The 18,650-nt window shown below is 40.6% G+C and overlaps 2 protein-coding genes across 3 annotated transcripts; one reads left to right on the forward strand and one right to left on the reverse strand.

Moving 5' to 3' along the window:
- Positions 1-1,667: 1,667 nt before the first annotated feature.
- On the reverse strand, positions 1,668-5,271 carry LOC104598791 (Pseudouridine synthase family protein). Of its 2 annotated transcripts, XM_088901023.1 has the most exons (4): positions 4,619-5,271; positions 3,680-4,457; positions 3,318-3,444; positions 1,668-1,877 (listed from the first exon to the last, which is right to left on the reverse strand). In XM_088901023.1, exons 1-2 carry the CDS (start codon positions 5,136-5,138, stop codon positions 3,769-3,771), a joined length of 1,209 nt encoding a protein of 402 aa, XP_088757149.1. In that variant the 5' UTR covers positions 5,139-5,271; the 3' UTR covers positions 1,668-1,877; positions 3,318-3,444; positions 3,680-3,768. The 2 variants fall into 2 exon arrangements, with proteins under 2 accessions (XP_088757149.1, XP_010259314.1); XM_010261012.3 differs by lacking the exon at positions 1,668-1,877 and having other exon boundaries at positions 3,158-3,444.
- Positions 5,272-5,276: 5 nt separating this feature from the next.
- LOC104598793 (Peptide chain release factor 2) lies at positions 5,277-18,130 on the forward strand. Its single transcript, XM_010261014.3, has 7 exons — positions 5,277-5,904; positions 6,083-6,295; positions 7,131-7,232; positions 7,522-7,659; positions 16,984-17,288; positions 17,428-17,581; positions 17,682-18,130. Exons 1-7 carry the CDS (start codon positions 5,461-5,463, stop codon positions 17,814-17,816), a joined length of 1,491 nt encoding a protein of 496 aa, XP_010259316.1. The 5' UTR covers positions 5,277-5,460; the 3' UTR covers positions 17,817-18,130.
- Positions 18,131-18,650: the final 520 nt, after the last annotated feature.

Here is an 18,650-nt window from a genome sequence, read left to right on the forward strand (position 1 = left end):
TGGACTTAGTCCATTTATAATGGACTCACATTGGACTGGATTGGATTGGACCAAATCTAGTCCAATTGACACCCCTACCTATGGGGCATACACCTCAAATCATGGTTTTTGAACCTCTGTTGACTTGAATAGTTGGACCATTTGGCCTGAGAACCATCTAGGCAACTGGTTTCGTTTTACTTCAAACTTGGTCCTTGGCCAAAAGCTGTTGAATTGGTTAACGACCTGTTGATCCGAGTGGTCAAACCGTTTGACCCATTCAATGGTTTTGGCCATTTTTTATTTTAATTATTTTTTAATATTTTAATTTTTTGTTAGAATAGGCCATCCATTTGGACCAGATGGTCAAACCATCGACCTAAAAACCGATGGCCAGAAAGGTTCCGGTTCTGGGTCGCTTTTAAAACATTGCCTCAAATGCATTTTGCATTAAGTGTACAAGGGGTGTATGACATACCCTTCACACATGCTTAGGTGGCATAGAATAAAAAAGCAAGTCTATGACCTCTAGGGTGGCTCCTGTACCCCTTGGTCACACCCCTTCCCTGTTAGCTAGTGTTATGCATCTTCATTCTGCTTAACTCGAAAAACCTTTGATAAAAAATAAACAAAATCAAAAAAATCAAAACAAAAATTCCTCCTCTTCCTTTTTTCTCTTCTCCCTCCCCCACTTAAAAGAGGCTTATGTCTCTTGCGCTGAACTATACTTCTTGCCTCCAAGCCAATGGAATACCTCCATCATGCCTCTGTTGAATCCACCCTTCTTGGGTAATTGCCCTTCTTTAGCAATCTTGTAGTGAAAATAGATGGTTTCTGGGTCGATGGTTTGACCATCTGATCCGAATGGATGGCCTAATCTAACAAAAAAAATTAAAAAATTAAAAATTAATTAAAATAAAAAATGGCCAAAACCACCCTTTCAGTTACTTCTCCCACATTGCTTCTCACCGACTCGGAAGGAAACTTCGAGGTAGAGTCCGTAGCAGTGCTTCAAAGGTGATTGATTGAAAGACGTAATTTTCCGATTGTGCAGGTTTTGGCTCAATGGAGCAATTTGTCCCTACATGGGGAGGACTGGTCTATAGAATCTCATTTTCCAAATTTTGACCCCTAGGACAAGGGCACCCTTATGGGGAGGGGAATGTAACAGCCACTACTTAAATAACAGCATTCTTGTAATGAATTGAAGTAGCTAAGTGGTCTGTTAGTTACTGAGTTGTAATAGTCGGATGTGTGGGCAGGAAATAGCCTTATATAAATACGATTAGAGAAAGCAATAAAAGGGATATTGATCTCTGTTTTCTATTTCCTTCTCTATTTTCTCTGTCTTCCCTTTTCCCCTAATTTTGGTTCTTGTTATAATGAGAGAGTGTTTGGTTTGGTGGGCATTTATTCAATAAATGCTGTAACCTAGGTGCCACTTCAGCAGTTCACATCTCTTGCTCTTCATTAAGAAAGGCAAAAGTGGATTTCGGTTTTTGTACACGCCTACTATTTGGAGAAGTTAAAGCTTCCACAAACGGATAGGCAGTTTTTTCACTGTTACACTGATGTGGACTCTAGTGGCACCTATTGGTCATAAACAGTTATAATTATTACCTTTCTCGATTTTACAAACAAATAAAATACAAACGTTGAATGAAAAAACATAAACAGAACCAAACACATACTGAACGATTGCCTATCTTCTTTTTCAAATGGGAAACATGAAATATAGGATGAATCTGAGTTTGTAAGCAACTTGCCGAATCTTTTGTAGAACTTGGAAGGGTCGCATAGTATTTTGCTGAAAGCTTCAAGTCTGGGCTGGGGGCTCTGCCCCTGTACTCCCTTGTCTTCACTCCTCCCCCCTTTAGCTAGTGTTGTGCATCCTCAATCTGCTTAACACAGAAAACCTTTCATAAAAAATAAACAAGAAAAAAAAACCAAAACTCCTCCTCTTCCTTCTTTTTCTTCCTCCTCATCTTAAAAGAGGCTTATGTCTCTTATGTTCTGAACTACGACTCTTGCCTCCAGCTAATGGAAAACCTCCATCACGCCTTGATTGAATCCTCCCTTCTTGGGTAATGGGCTAATGTCCCTTCTTCTTTAGCAATCTTGTAGTGAATTTGCTAAAAAGGAGATTATCCACCATACATGCCTCTTGGCCTGTTTAAACTCAAAATTTAAGGCAAACCAGTTTGTTATATATACTTAAATATTTAGGAATCTAAAGTGTTATTCAATCTGGGCTTAGTTATCAGATTTGATTTAGGAATGCTTATTTTTGTTGTTCATGTTGTAATTTGCGAATAACTATGCAGGCTTCTTATAGAGGAGAGGAAGCTAGGAAATTATTTTTCATTTGCTGTAATCCCTAATTGTGGCCATAGCTGCAGAGATTGATTGATGTCTGAATGGGTACCATTAGATAACTAATTATTATTAAGCAGTCATTTGTACCAATGTTTCATTTTTTCTTTTAAGGTTTTAACTTTTAATAAGTAATGTTTCCGAAATGCCGATTCATATGGCATTCTTTAAGGGGCAGGTAGGGTTTCAGGTTTATAGTCTGCGCTTGTCTTCTTTAAAAAATTACTATGCAGGACAATGTTGGATTTGGTAAATTATATCCATCTGCCAAGGTTTTCACACCAACACAATTATATCAATGATGGCCTAAAAAATTCTATCAATGGTAAAACAAGTTTTGTGTAGTGTTTATTCTTTAAATTAAGTATGAAAATGTATCAATATATTCTTACTCGTGGTTCTTTCCTTTTTAGGCTATAATGCAACATCAATTTTTGGATTTGACAATGCACTTGTTTCAAAGGAAATGAAACATCCAATATTCTTCTTTTGCAGGAAAAGAAAGAAAAACATCCAATATTCTTCTTTTTGTGTTTTTTTGCCCTTTTTGGTACATCTTCTCATGTACATCCCTTCCTTTTTTGTTTGAATGAAAGTTACCCTTCTCTCAATGTGTCAATTGCATTCTCTTGTAGCCCTACAGGATCTGTTTTAGTCAACTTTTAGAGCAGATTTCCTCCTTCCCCAATTCATCTGTGCATCCCTGATCTTTGACTATATACTCTTCGAATGCTTCTTGGAGATACATCTCATTAATTGGTAGGAACAATTGTGGAAGGAGTGGAAGTTGGAACCAAATTGGTTATGTGGGAAACAACTTGTAAGTTGTAACTCTTCTAAAATTCCAATTGATCATTTACAGTAGCTTAAAGAACCTACATACTTTGATATAAATATAAGAAGAGATACATATCACACACAAGCCGATCTGATATATTAGATCTGTGGAAGGACTGCAAACGAACCTAACAAGTTGTCCAGAGCAGAAATGAAGATTGAATGCAGACCATTTGGTCATCGGTAGAAGCTTTCCATGTGACACAGACTGCAGATTCCACCAACCACCTTGACTATAGCTTTCATATCTTTATCCTGAAGATAACAAAAACAACTTAAATAAACGATGTCAAGCCAGATAATGGAGGTACACATATTAAGAACCATGTTTCAGAGATATTCTTGTGGTGCAACATGAGTCAATTAATGAGCTCAAGCAAGAGTATTTTCACACATAAGTATGACAAAGAAAAGAAAAAGCATCAACCAGAACCATCAAGTAATATATCTTTGAATCAATTTCAGCCCATTGAATCAGTTGATTACTAACCGGATAAAAGTTGGACAGATATCCATAAAACAATATCTGATGTGAACAATGTCAATCGTCTGGTATTTAGCAGAGCATCACTGCAAAATCTATTGGGAGGCTCTAGCATCAGCTGTAAATGCTTGTTCTGCCCACAGGGGCAGAGGTGCCTTGACTTCAACTGGAAGTCCAGTGACAGGATGACTGAATGACAAGCTCTCTGCATGAAGGGCATGACCATCAAACATTTGCCCCCTCCACTCATAGACACCTTCATATTTCACATCCCCTCTTATTGGAATTCTGAGGTACTGACAGTGCAAACGAATCTGATGCGTTCTGCCGTTCTTAGGATATGCTCTTATCAACATCTCATCCTTTTTATCATCGTTGCTTAAACTGACGCCTCGTTCTTCAACAAGTTGGAATTCTTCTTCACTAATAGTATGTTTAGTTGGTTCTCTGAAGTTCCCTTGCCCATTCACTGAGAGAACTTCAAATGAAGTTGCCATGTCTCTGACCACTGAACCGCCAGGGAGTGTCCGACCAACATCTGATGCAGCATAGACTCGCCATGCACCAAACTTAGATCTACCATGGCCTGATTTTATGCTGATTGTCTCCCACTTTGGAGCAGCTCCAATGCACAGAACCACGTACGTTTTTGAAACCTTGTGGTCTGTGAATGCCTTCACAAGTTTTCCTGCTATCTTGTGTGACTTGGTTATGACCATTACACCGCTAGTGTCGCGGTCAAGTCGATTGGCTAGATGGAGCTCCAGTGGGTTAGATTCATTTCCTGTAAAACAAAATTTTGATTCAAATTCCTATCTTTTCTTTTTAAACATTTTTGGCTAACCAAAGTATTGAACTATCAACAAAAGACACCCGTAAGTGTAACAGGGGGGGTTGAATTTTGAACCACATACAATAAAGGAAGCAATTATAAGGAAATCTTACTCAGTGTTGAGGAATCAGTGGAATTGCTCCAAAGACGAGGAACTGAAGCCAATACGCTTTCACAGTAAATCCCTTGTGGTTTGTTTACGACGATCAGCCACTCGTCTTCGAACAGCACATCGCTTAAGGAGAGTGAAAAGAGACTCGATTTTGAGGACGCGGACATGGCTCTAGCCAGCTCCATCTGCTTTGAAATCGCAGGCAATGGCGGAGACAAAGGGATTGGGTAATTTACAGTCTTGTTTTCACCATTTGGGTCCCCCTCTTTTGCTGAATCGGGGTGACTCCTATACGCCATTATTCGATTAGGAGGAGGAGATATGTTGCAGAGAGATCGGACGGCTGTGGAGGGTTTGAAGGGATTTTTGATCCGTAGAAAGAATAGGTAAGGACTAGAGAGGAGGCGTGGTGTGCTGGTCATGTAGATGTAGGTCACTGTAAGAATGACAAGTCCGCCGTTACCACCATTTCTGACTTCAGAGGCTGCCTGAAACGCTGAAACAATGGCGACATCAGACATCCAGACTCCAGAGGGGCTCTGATGTAAAGGAGATTGGTCTACAATGACGCAAATACCCTAAAAAATTACATGACTAAACTACCCTTCCCATTCTCATTTCAATATGAGGTTTTTAAACTGCAGTCGAGTTTTTGATCTGTTTTCATTTCTGTTTCTGTTTTTTTCTATGTTGTTTTTCTTTTCCTCTGTTTTCTTTTGCTTGGGATTAAGTGATTTTCCACCCAAAAAAAAGTCGAGTTTTTGATCTGAAGATTTTTCGAGGCTTTAAAACCTTTCCGAGCTCTCCGGCTCTCCCTCTAGCGGAAGATCCTATTAGTAAAAAATGGGGAATTTTATTGCGATGAGAAGATCAACAGATGGATCTTTACACCTCCGAAACCCTGCAATTCGGACCTACCTGGTTTCACTTCTGTTCTCTTCGCTCTCAGAATCACACAATAAACCTCCCAATATCTCACACCTCAATTCGCAGCCCGTGATTGGTTCTAGTTTTAGGGTTTTGCAGAGTTTCTCGAGGTTTTCTTGTTCTTCTTTTGAGGTTGAAACCATAAAGAAACTAGCTTGTTTTCATCACTTTTTCGTTCCACCAAGCGGTGTGCACTGGTTCAGTTCTCAGGCCGTTATTGAACCTAAGACCTCCGATGGCCTTACAGTCGATAATATTGTTGCTCGCCGATGGACGATACTCGATGAAAGCGAAAGTGATTGGAAGAGTCACGCCGCTGCCATCGCTCAATCGATTCAGCTAATCAAGAAGCGGTTACAGGTGGAATTACTAAGTCCGTTATTATGTTTTAGTGAACTGAAGTTCCGCTATTATGTTTTTTCTCATTCTGTTTCCAATTTGTGGTTGCTGATTCTTCTCAAATTTCGTAAGGTTTGTGGCCATGTTTTCACCAATTCCGGTTTGGTGTGAAATCTGAGTTTTTCCTGTATGGTGACAGTGGAAGAAGATGGTAATCAGGCTGGAGATGCTCTCAGCAGAGCTGAATAGGTCCGACCTTTGGGACGACCCTGTTCATGCTGGGAAGATAAGCCGCGAGCATGGTTCCCTCATGGGTAAGATGAAGGAGGTAAATGGATTCGAGCAAGAATTGTTCGAGCATATTGATATGCTGAAGCTTGCACGTGAAGAAAACGATGGAGAGTTGGAATCGGTGGGCCCTTGCTTTTTCTTATAGGCATGTATTCCATCTGCTACATATTATACATTTAGACAGTTTCTTCCTTGGATTTAGCAATATATTAAAATGATTCAAACTCAATTGAGATTCAGCAGAAAACCTTCAATAACTGTTACAATTATGTGAACAATATACGTTGAATCTTCACCCACAAAAGATGTAATTTACATCTATGTCATATGATCTGAACTGACAATGGGAATTCAATGTGAAACACAATTTACACTTTGCATAAATCATTTGCGTTGAAATCAATTTGTAGAGTCTTCTATTCATTGACAGGTGGGATAAATTTTCAGTGTTTGCCCCAGGAAGCATGTTTGTAACGAGACTATTATCTAGAGGTGCAAAACAGTTTCTGAATCCAAAAAGCATACTGCCAATATAATAAAATAAGACGTAGTCCATTTCCAACTCAGAGAAGTATCCATTTGGTAAGAGGTGATAATGACCGTGTATGTAGCATGATTGACCGAGGCATATGTTTAGAGCCCCATGAAAGTGATCTGGTGGATCCCTTTACTAGAATCCAAGTATGAAGCTTAAACAGAATATTGTTTTGTGTTATGTCATGTATTTTTTTATTGAGTAATGGATGGAGTCTTCATCTATTTCTGTTGTAAATTGAGAAATAAGTGGATGTACTGCATGTTTGTTCTCATATAATCCATGTTGGAATATATGTTCCTCTGCATGTTTTGTGTTATGTCTTGTTTGTAATAACTTATTTGATTTCTTGTTCTCAAATTGGATTTAATATCTTATGATGGGTACTTCCCATCTTGATGTAAGTTCCCTTCTCCTATAGGAATCAATAAGAGCTTTACTTAGGATGAGAAGAAGCACAAAGGAGAAAGAGCTTCAAGCTTTGTTATCTGGGGAGCAGGATTCTTGCTCTTGTTTTATAGAGGTAATTCCTTCCACTAAACTTTGCAAATATTCTTCATGGGTAGGAGAATTTGTCTGTTTGCCTGGACCACAAATTGCGTCTAATACACACATACACACACATTCTATCCAGATGGCCCTGATTTTAATTTACATATTCCCTGAAAATGGAAGGGGATTAGTGTCATAACTGTGAAGATATTTATGCAAATTAAGTTTCAATTGTTAATTTGTGTATGAAGCCTGTTTTTTAGAATTTAAGTTAGTTGGTGCCAATTAAAATATTGATCCATTGTTTGTGCATGATGCAGGTTCAAGCAGGAGCTGGGGGTACAGAGAGCATGGATTGGGCTGCCATGGTCATGCAGATGTATAAGTCATGGGCTCAACACAGGGGATATGGAGTGACTGTAGTGGACGAAATGCCCGGTGAGATTGCTGGAATAAAGGTTTACTTCCTTACCTTTTTTTTTCTAACCATGAGAGTATTCTTCTGAATGCAAATATGTATATGACGATATTCAAGAGAGTATTCTTCTGAATGGAAAACATTGTAGAAATTCTTATCCTAGAAGTAATACAAGAAGTTCAGTTCCTTTTGCTTTTGTTCATTCTGATGTGTGGATTCCTATTTCTACAACTTTATCTGGTCATCATTATTTTGCTACCTTTGTGGATGATTTTTTTCGGTGCACATGGGTTTATTTGATGAAAACTAAGGATGGAGTCTACACGATTTTCAAGAACTTTCGCAACATTGTGAATACCTAGTTTGAGAGGCCTCTTAAAGTCCTTTGATCAGATAATGGAGGAGAGTATATGGATGCTAAACTTCATGCTTATTTTGTTGAACATGGGAAAGAACATCAGACAACCTGTGTAAAAATCTCTCAACAGAATGGGGTTGTTGCAAGAAAGAATGTCTTTAGAAGTTGACTGGGCTCTTATGTTTGGTATGAATGTCCCTAAAACCTTAAGATCTGAGGCTGTTCTTACGTCTTCCTTACTGATAGTTAAAGCTTCAGCTCCCATTCTTGACTGGAGGAAAGTTGCAGATCTGTTAACAGCAAGTTTAAAGTTGAAGAGCACATTTATTTTAATACCTTTTGAGAAGGACAAGGCTTTGCTGGGTCTGCTTGAGAACAGAGTAGAAGTTGAGGCTTTAAATATCCAAGCTAAACTTGGAAATTTCACAGTATCAAGATGGTGTCTGGGATCAAACTCCAAAGATTTCTTTGTTGAAGATGGAGTGTTGGTGCGTCTTTTAGGTCTTCCCTTTCACTTGTGGAAGCAAGAAATTGCTGAAGCCATTGCTTTGATGTGTGGAGGATCACTAGGAGGTGCCTTTTGGGGAGACCTTCGTTCAGCTTCAATTTTATTGAATGGAGTAAAACCTGAGGAGATTCCTCGGAAGATAGAGGTGCTAGTCGAAAGGCATTGCTACTCAGTGTGGCTGGCTTCATCCACTGAATTGATGCTCTGGAAAGAGGCTCGTAGGGAGGGAGATGAGAAGGTTGAAGAAGAAGAGCTGCGTGGCAAGAAAGGGTTGGAGGATTCAAACAAGAAAAGTACTTTCACTAAAATGGAAAAACATTTGCTGGAGAAACAAAAGGGTAGCAGGCAGGGGGTGGGATTTTCGCGTGTGGAAGAAGTGAACAGTCTGGAGGGTGGCAGGTCCTTTGCACAGGTTGTAACCGACGCCAAGACTTTTTTGAACAAGGAAAAGGGGTTGGTCCAAGGAAGAACCGAACTTAGACCTGTTAAAACCAAACCGAGGCCGGGGCTGGACGTGCGTGACCTTCTTAAAAGTCACGTGAACTCGCGGGTATTTAAGAATGGGCCAAAGCAAAAGCCCATGTGGGCTACTAATGGTATGTTTAAAGGCCCAAACAGGTTAGCGGGCCCGACCCAGCTTGTTAAAAAGGCGCGTGAGCCTTTAAAGAAACACGTGACTGGGGCTTCGACTATGATAGACATCGGTTACGGTCTATCATCGTCCCCAGCCGCGAGTCAAAAGGGGGATTGCGCGCAGCGCTGGAAACCAGAAAAGAAGAGGGCGTTACAGTGGGTCTCTCGACGAAGTTTGAAGGAGCTTAACCCCGTGCGAGGCTTCTCAGAGAGGCCGAAGCCAAGTTTCACTAGGGGAAGAACTGAAGAGAAGAAAGAGAAGTTTGAAGGATGAGTGCAGTGTGGTGAAGGCGATGATGAATCGGAGGACTTTTCTGTTGATGGCTCTAGCGTGGGCAGTGTAAACGATAAAGGCAGTTGTGCTGGAGGTGATATGGAAGGGTGGAATATTGCAAGATTATTCCAGGGTGAAGACTGCAATCGGCTTATCTCATTCCCAAGACCACAGAGTGCGCAAGGTTTATCAGAAGGGGAAAACCGGGTGAACCGGAAGTAGTGCAAGAATACGCCATCTAGGGGTGACCCAGGGGTAGAGTGGAAAGATCACCAGGTTGACCAAAGGACAGAAGTACTTCCCAACCAACTCAGGAAGATAATTGTTTACCAACCTCCGGAACAAGAGAAGGAGGCCGGGAGCAGTCCTATTCTAGCTTGTCCATCAGTCCCAGGTAACCATGTGATTTCGGTTTGTGCTACTAATGTGTCTCTTGTGTCTTTGGTTCCAGATTCCGTTCCTGTACCATGTCTTATAGCCCATGAATATGCAGCCGAGCTAGTAGGCAGGCTCTCTGAGGACGGGGAGAGGGGAAGGAAGGATTGTGGGAAGGTGCGGGAAGAAAGGTATAGGAGTGGAAAAGTGTGGGAACATTGAAAGAGTGTTTAAGGATGTGGAAGGGAAGCTGATTTGGAGGAGGGAAGGGGAGGAAGGAAGAAATGAGGGGTTAGTGGAGAGGAGGGAAAGGAATGAGGGTAGAGATGGAGAGGATTACGGGGAGAAAGCAAGGAAGGAGGGAGGTAACATTAAGGGGAGGAAGGTTGGAGAGGAAAGAACTGAGGTGGGACTAGAGGAGAGGAAGGAAAGACAGGTGGACAAAGATGAAGGGGATTCTGTAAGAAGGGTAGGGGTGGTGGAATCAGTGAGAGAAGACACGATAGCAGAATTTGTAGGGAAGTTGGGTTGTAGGCTGGAAGATTTGAACGAGTTGAAAGAAAGTTTACAGAAGAGGAAGATGCAGATCATAACAAAGAAGAGGAGGTTGAGTGAAGTAGAGAGACAAAGAGAGATGTAGAAGGAGACAAGAAGCTCGAGCTAAAAGGAGATAGAAGGAAAGGGGGAAAGTAGTGGGTAGGTGGCAAGGGGTTTGTAAAAAGAAACGAAATGAAGATTCTTAGTTGGAATGTGAGGGGAATTGGGAGTGCGAAGAAGAGAGCAACAATAAAAGAGGTAATAAGACGATATGACCCAGACATTGTGCTGTTGCAAGAGTCGAAGAGAATGGAGCTTCATGACAAATGGTCAAGGAGTGTATGGAAAGCCAGGGGGATTAGATGGGTGGCGGCTCCATCGTGGGGTGCTTCCGGGGGGATTGTAACAATGTGGAAGAGGGATGTGGTTGAAGGTCTAGAGGAGTTGATCGGAAAGTACTCGGTTTCCATGAAGTTTAAGCAGCAAGAGGATGATTATATGTGGGTGCTCACAAATGTTAACGGACCGAATGACTACAGAGAGAGAAAGGAGCTGTGGGAGGAACTGGCTGATATTAGAGGGTTGTGGGATGGGCCTTGGTGCATGGGTGGGGATTTCAATGTGATTAGATTCTCGGAAGAGTCCAATAAGATTAACCAGAGTGTGACAAAAAGCATGAGAAAGTTTAACAGTTTTGTGGATGCATTTGAGCTTAAAGATTCCTGTTCTCTTTGGATTGGGAAGAACATTGGGGAACCTTGGATGCTAGAGCTGTCCCAAGGGTGACCTCGGATCACTGGCCCATAGTGTTATGTAAGGAGGAAAGAAGGTGTGGAGGTCCTACCCCCTTTAGATTTGAAAATATGTGGTTACTTCATCCAGGGTTTCCTAACAAAGTGAGGGAGTGGTGGCATGAGTGTAACCCGTCGGTGGAGTGGGAGGGGATGAGATTCCATAAGAAACTACAATTCTTGAAAGCAAGAATCAAGGAGTGGAATTTGATGGCATTCGGGAGGACAGAAGAAAGGAAGGGAGACTTGATGAAGAAGATTGAAAGCCTTGACTTTAAAGAGGAAAGAGGAGAATTTGGAGAGGAAGACAATGTCCTCAGGAGAGAATTGAGAAGACAGTTAGAGGACTGTCTGTACAAGGAGGAAATTAGCTGGAGGCAAAATTCTCGGTGTAAATGGTTGCAAGAGGGAGATAGAAACACTAGGTATTTCCACTCTCTAGCATATTGCAGAACAAGGAAGAACTTTATCTCCAAATTGGTAGTAGATGGAGTTGAGTTAGTACAACAAGAGGAGATTGCCAGGACCTGTGTGGAGCACTTTAAATCTATTCTAAGAAGGCCTGTGAGTAGAAGGGTGTGGGTAGAAGGTTTGGATTGGCTAGATGTAGGGGTGGAGAACAGGAGAAAGATGGAAAGAAGCTTTAATATAGAAGAGATCAAGGAGGCTGTGTTCTCTATGGATAGAACAAAAGCTCCAGGGCCGGATGGGTTTACAATGGCTTTTTATCAGGATTGTTGGGATATCTTGAAAGATGATCTCTTGCGGGTGTTTGAGGAGTTTTTCAGGAGAGGAATTGTCAATCCGGGTGTGAACTCTACTTTTATAGCTTTAATTCCAAAAAAGAAAGATGCATCCCACCCGAAGGATTTTAGGCCAATAAGCTTGGTTAATAGCTTGTATAAGATCATTGCAAAAGTGTTGTCTTTGAGAGTGTGGAGAACTTTAAGAGGGATAAGAAGAAGGGAGTGGTCTGTAAGTTGGACCTGAAAAAGGCTTATGACTTGGTGGACTGGGAGTTCTTGAGGAAAGTTTTAACTAAATTCGGGTTAGGGGCTAGATGGTGTAAGTGGATCATGGGCTATGTTCGGAATTGTCATTATTCAGTGCTAGTGAATGGGACAGTGGTAGATTTCTTTCCAGCCAGTAGGGGTATAAGACAAGGAGACCCCCTTTCTCATTTCTTGTTTATTTTAACTGCGGAGGTTTTGGGGAAACTGATTCACAAAGCAGATTCTAGGGGGCTCATTAGAGGCTGGAGGGTTGGGAGGGTGGAAACCCCCCTCACTCACTTACAGTTTGCTGATGACACGATTCTATTTTGTGAAGGTGGTAATGTGAAGTTTATCAGGAATTTGAAGTCGATGATACAATTGTTTGAGCAAATGTCCAATTTGAAGGTTAACCTTGGGAAAAGTTGTGTAGTGGGGGTGAATTTGGAGGAGGGAGAGATCAGGGAGAGTGCTGAAGTGTTGGGGTGTGAAGTTTCAGGATGGCCTCTGAATTACTTAGGATTACCATTAGGTGATAATCCCAAGAGAGAGTTTCTGGAACCCGGTGATGGAAAGGTTTGAAAAAATATTGGTATCCTGGAAAAAGAACTACCTCTCTCTTGGTGGGAGAATTACACTAACTAAGGCCACACTTGCTAACTTACCCATCTTTTTCATGTCGGTGTTTAAAATCCCAGTGAAGATTGCTAACAGATTAGAAAAGATAATGAGAGATTTCCTGTGGGAGCCAGGAGAAGAGAAGAGGGATCATAGAGTTAGCTAGGAAATAGTGTGTAGGAGTAAGTCGTGTGGTGGCTTGGGGCTTGGGAGTATTAGGAGAAGGAATATGACTCTGCTGGGGAAGTGGTTGTGGAGGTTTCCTTTGGAGAAGGAGAAGCAATTCATGGGCTGGAGCACAATGGATGGGACGCTGGAATCAGAGCTAGGATCACAAGCAATTCTCCTTGGAAAGCCATTCATGACCTACTACCAGTTTTCATTCCTAATATCAGGTATGACTTGAATTCCGGTAACTCCATAAAGTTTTGGAAACAAACTTGGGTGGGGAGCGCCCCTCTAAAGGATCAGTTTCCGTCGTCTTTGTATGCCCTTTCTGATTTGAAAAATGTGTCGATCTCGTCTTTCACCACCCGGTCCTCTTTCATTTCTGGGATTGGGTGGAACTTGGGTCTAAGAAGGGATTTGATGGACTCAGACTTCGACTGTATTTCGAGCCTTCTTGCACTTCTTGATAACGTTGTCTTAGACCCCACTAGGGCGGATTCTAGAATTTGGACACCTACTCCCAATGGAATTTTCTCTTGTGCTTCGTTCTTCAAAGTCTTAAGTCAATCCACCAGTCCTACCTTGTCCCCTTTCCCTGTTGGTGAGGTTTGGTGCAGAGCTATACCTCCTAGGGTTGGTAGTTTTTGTTGGGAAGCCTATCTGGAAAGAATCAACACTGGTGATCTACTCCAAAAGAAGAGACCCAATACTTGCTTGTCACCTTAGTGGTGTGTTCTGTGTAAAGCAAATGGGGAGATTGGTTTTCACCAAATGGTGTCTTGCCACTTCGCGAGGTCATTGTGGGATTGGGCTTTTCTCCTTATTTGGATGCAGCTGGAGTCCCTCATCAGACATGCAGGGCCTTTTCTCCCCTTCCTTTTTCAGGTGGCGGTTAAAAAGGGGAAGGACAATGTGGAGAGGACTAAGGGCTGCAGTATGTTGGACACTGTGGGAAGAAAGAAACTCCAAGATATTCTCAGAAACTCAAAGAGGGTCAGTAGATCTAAGGGCTATCATACACTTTAGGGCGGTACAGTGGCTGAAATCTTTGGAAATATTCACAGATTACACTGTGGATGACATGTTGAGGAAGTGGGGTGAAATTGCAAATTGCACGCAGACCAAGTCAGTAATGAGTGTGGCTTGGACCCCCCCACCTAGTGGATTCATGAAATTAAACTTTGATGGATGCAGTAGGGGAAACCCGGGACAATCGAGGATCGGGGGTGTTTTTAGAGATGATAATGGGGTCATCTCTGCTATGTTCTCAGGCCCAATTGGAGTGGGTGACTCCCTTAGAGCTGAGATATGTGCAGTTATGGAAGGAGCCCGAAAAGCTAAGGAATTGAACATCAGGAAACTTATAATTGAAGGGGATTCAGAAGTGGTGATAGGGTGGCTGACTAAAGATTAAAATGATTTATGGAAGTATAATAATGAGAAGAGGAAATTCAAATGGCTGGTGCGGGAGATGGAAGTTAAGACATGTTAGATTAAAAGATCAGCTAATTCCTTAGCTGACGGGTTAGCAAAACAAGGGGCAGAAAGGGATTCTTTGTTTTGGGCTAAGCTGTAACGGTAGTGTCTTTGTATCTTTGTATTTTTTCCTTTCTTGAAGTTCTTTGTGACTTTTGGAAGATAAGTGTGTTTGTCTTCCACTTGTAAATTTTCTACTGATGAATTAATGAAAGTGTTATTGATCAAAAAAAAATTAATCGTATTCCTTTATGAGTCCCAATTTCAAACATTCATTTGGACTTTTCTCTCCTTAGTGGCCTCTATTTTCTATTCCCCCCATAGGTGTTTGGTTGTGTCTATTATGTTCATGTTTCTTCCTCCTCACTGGCTAAACTTGATCCCAAGGATATCAAGTGCATCTTCTTGGGGTATCTTGCATCTCAAAAGGGGTACAAGTGCTATCGTCCTACTTCATGGGAATGAATTGTTTCAATAGATGCCTCCTTTTTTGAGTCTACTCCCTTCTATGTTGCCAAAAAGCCCTCTCTTCAGGGGAGGTGGGCCACTTTGGGGAAGAGAGGGTGCCTGTCTTACCAGCTTCCACTCCTGTTCATCCCTCCTTTTTTTACTATAGTACACTGTACACCTGTTGCTGTTCCTATGGCCAGGAATAGATTTAACAGTTAAAGTCCTTCCTAGGGAAGGAACTGGAATACTTTTGATCTTCGATATTTCCTTGGAATTGAAGTCGGCAGATCAAAGAAAGATATCTTCATTTTCCAGAAAAAATATACTTTTGATCTTCTCAAAGGGGACTGGAATGATGGAATCTAAACTTACTGAAACTCTAATTTATCAGAATCATCACCTTGGGGATCAAGCTGGCTATCCTTAAATTGATGTAGTAAGGTTTTGGTGCCTGGTTGGAAAGTTAATTCACTTATCTCACTCTAGACCTGATATTGCCTATGCTGGTAGTGTTGTAAGCTAGTTTATGCGTGGTCCTAGAAGCATACATCTCGAGGTTACTCATGGAATCTTGAGATATCTGAAGTCATCTCCAAACAAAGGAATTCTTTTTTCTAATCATGGATATTTTCAGGTTGAAGTGTACACTGATGCAGACAGACTAGGCTAGATCCATTACATACAGGAATAGGAAATTACCTTAGGATATTGTTCATTTGTTGGAGGTAATTTGGTTGGTTGGTGAGAAGCAGAACATGGTTGCAAGGTCAAGTGTAAAGCTGAATTTATAACAATGGCACATCTGCACATGGTGTGTGTGAAGCATTGTGGTTGAAATTGTTGCCTAGTAAATTAGGAATTTGCCAACTGGTCCTTTGAGCTTGTACTGTGACAATAAGGCAGCCATTAGTATTGGCCATAACCTGTTTCTACATGACCACACTGAGCATATTGAATTTGATCACCGCTTTATTCGTGAGAAGTTTGTGGATGGTCATATTTGCACTCCCTATTCAACTTCATAGTCCCAACTAGCAGACATTCTCAATATAGGAGTTAACAAAGTTCAACTCACAGAACTTGTTCCCAAGTGGGGCAGGATAGATATCTTTGCCCCAACTTGAAGGGGAGTGTAGAAACAACATATTCTTTAGGTAAGGGTATTTTTAGGATTCATATGTTTGGGGCTAGATCGTATAGCATTCAAATATGTAAGGGCATTATTGTAATTCTGTCTTCCATCTTACTACAAGAAATAAAAGAGTTTGGAGTGATCGGGTATGATAACTGTGGACCCTTCACTTTCTCCCTCACTTCTTCCTCTTCTCGCCATCTCTAAACCCCAACTGTCTCTTATCTTTCTAATTTATCTATGTGAAGCTACTATCTTTCTTCTATTGTGTTCAATTTATGGGTGTAAAAAAAAATGTTCAACAGAGTTTTTTGGTCCCAAGCCCATTGCATGCTAACAACCAAGGTTCAATGTATCGATACAATCGGGGTGTATCGAATCATATATTTTGGTCCCCGATACACCTGTTTACAGGTGTTAATAATATTTAATATATATATATATATATATATATATATATATATAGGCATTTTGACATGTAACGAAATATACTTGACCAGTTTTCAAGAAATAAAGACGTCAAGACAAATCATTCCTATATAAACAGTATGCAAATGTCAATGTAAATACTTGTGCTGCTTCCTTTCTTCCTCGGGTTGATCTATATTGTTTCTTGATTTCTTCCCTTCTCTCCTTGGCCCTTCTCCTAGTCTTACCTGTAGCTTCTGAAATATTTTCCTGTTAAGAGTAATGGGAGAAGATTCTTGGAAGTGCTCTACTGGATAAGATGTGTGTCTTAATATGTTCGACACTCATTAGCTTTCATGATTTACAGACAGTGAGTGCTTTGGCAGGATATTAATTGAAACATAATTATTTGATTGTATAACTTAACACAGAAATATTACTTTTGTTATACTCGTATTCCCCAAATATTTGGGTGAAGGAAATATTAGTCAAGTTGCACATAATATTTATTCAGTTCTATTTGACTTGTTATAACCTTGGATATGCTGTAACTACTTTACAATGATCTGAAATTAGTACAAGTACATTTTTGTGAACCACTAAATGACAATAAATATCTGATAGTATATTGGTCTGATTTTTAGCGTGCAACAATCAAATTAGATGGTGAATATGCATTTGGATATGCCAAAGCAGAAGTTGGGGTTCACAGGTTGGTGAGAATTTCACCTTTTGATAGTGGAAAGCGCCGACATACATCTTTTGCTGCTGTAGCTGTTATTCCCATCTTGGGCGATGTTTCATCCCGATTTCAGATTAACGAATCTGATCTTCGCATTGAGCGGTTTCGTGCTGGAGGAGCAGGTGGCCAGCATGTTAACACAACTGAAAGTGCAGTGAGAATAGTGCATATTCCAACAGGAGTCACTGCTACTTGTCAAAATGAAAGGTATGCAGTACACGTAAGTCATGTATGCTTTCGCCATGCAGCTTTACAAGTTACTGTTAGATGTTTGGAAAAGAAATGTCTCCATTTTCTTCTCTACAACTACAACCCATAAGTTTTGCTTTCCTGCATGCTAAAACAGATCACAACATCAAAACAAGGCAATGGCAATGGCAGTGCTTCAATCCCGGCTAGACCAGCTTGAGATGGCTCGACAGGCTCAGTTGAATGCACAGCATACACAATCCCTCACCGAAATTAGCTGGGGCAATCAAATACGGACTTATGTCCTCCACGTATGTTCTTTGGCAGTAACCACCTTTTTTTCTTAGCCGCTAACATTTTAAAATTTAAACCTCACTAACTGCGTTTCTTCTGCTTTCCTGTTTCTTGCAGCCTTATCAGATGGTTAAGGATCTGAGAACAAACTATGAGGTCTCTGATCCTGATTCTGTTCTCGATGGTGATCTTGATAGCTTTATATTGAGTTTCCTATCTTCTTCCTTGGATAAAGATGAAGACAATCTGTGAGCGAAAATTGCACTTCACAATATCACAGTTCATTGGAAGAATCCCCATATTAAAAAATCTGGTTAAACAATATCAAACTATCGGTCCTATTAATGTGGGAGTTATGCCACATAAGCATCTAACAAGATCATTTTTGTCTACCCGCTCTGGATCTTGGCATTGGTATCAAGGGCTAATTAAATCAATACTATGATTTTAGGAAGCATATATGCTTTATATTGTCTTGTTTAGTATTGCTGTAATGAATGAGTTTATCTCATTCTCACTCTTTTACTTAATCCCCTACAATATCCTCCGTCCTGTACTTGCAAGTAGATTAATTTATAGTGCGACCATGCTGATCCTAATCTCAGTATCAGCATTCTCAACATTTTTAGCTTAGGGCTCTTACATACAAATAGTCAAACCCTTCTAGCTTCTTAGGCCAATCCATTATTTCTAATTCCAATTGAGAGGTTATTACTGCCTGCACTTTTGTCATTTCAGGGTGTTGTCAGTTCTTTTGAAAATATGAAACGAGATCCGGCATTTTTCATGTCGTTTATGTATAATAGAGTATGAAAAGGAGAAAACGTGGGTATGAAGTATAATATTTAATAGGAAAAAATATTAATATAGCATATTGTGCTTATAAGCATTTACCATACTTGAAACCATGCAAAGCAAAAGAAACGGCTGAACATGCATTGCTTCATTTTGATATAGCAGGTCGATCTGATAACCACGTTTTAGTAGCTCGGTGAGCATTATATCGTGGTTTTTAAAAACCTTGCATTATGAATATCCACCTTTTATTGAAATTTGGGAATCTTCCCTTGGCTATACTTTAGATAT

The sequence above is a fragment of the Nelumbo nucifera genome, chromosome 3, assembly GCF_055504915.1.
Source record: "Nelumbo nucifera cultivar China Antique chromosome 3, China Antique-T2T, whole genome shotgun sequence".
Lineage (NCBI taxonomy): Eukaryota > Viridiplantae > Streptophyta > Magnoliopsida > Proteales > Nelumbonaceae > Nelumbo > Nelumbo nucifera.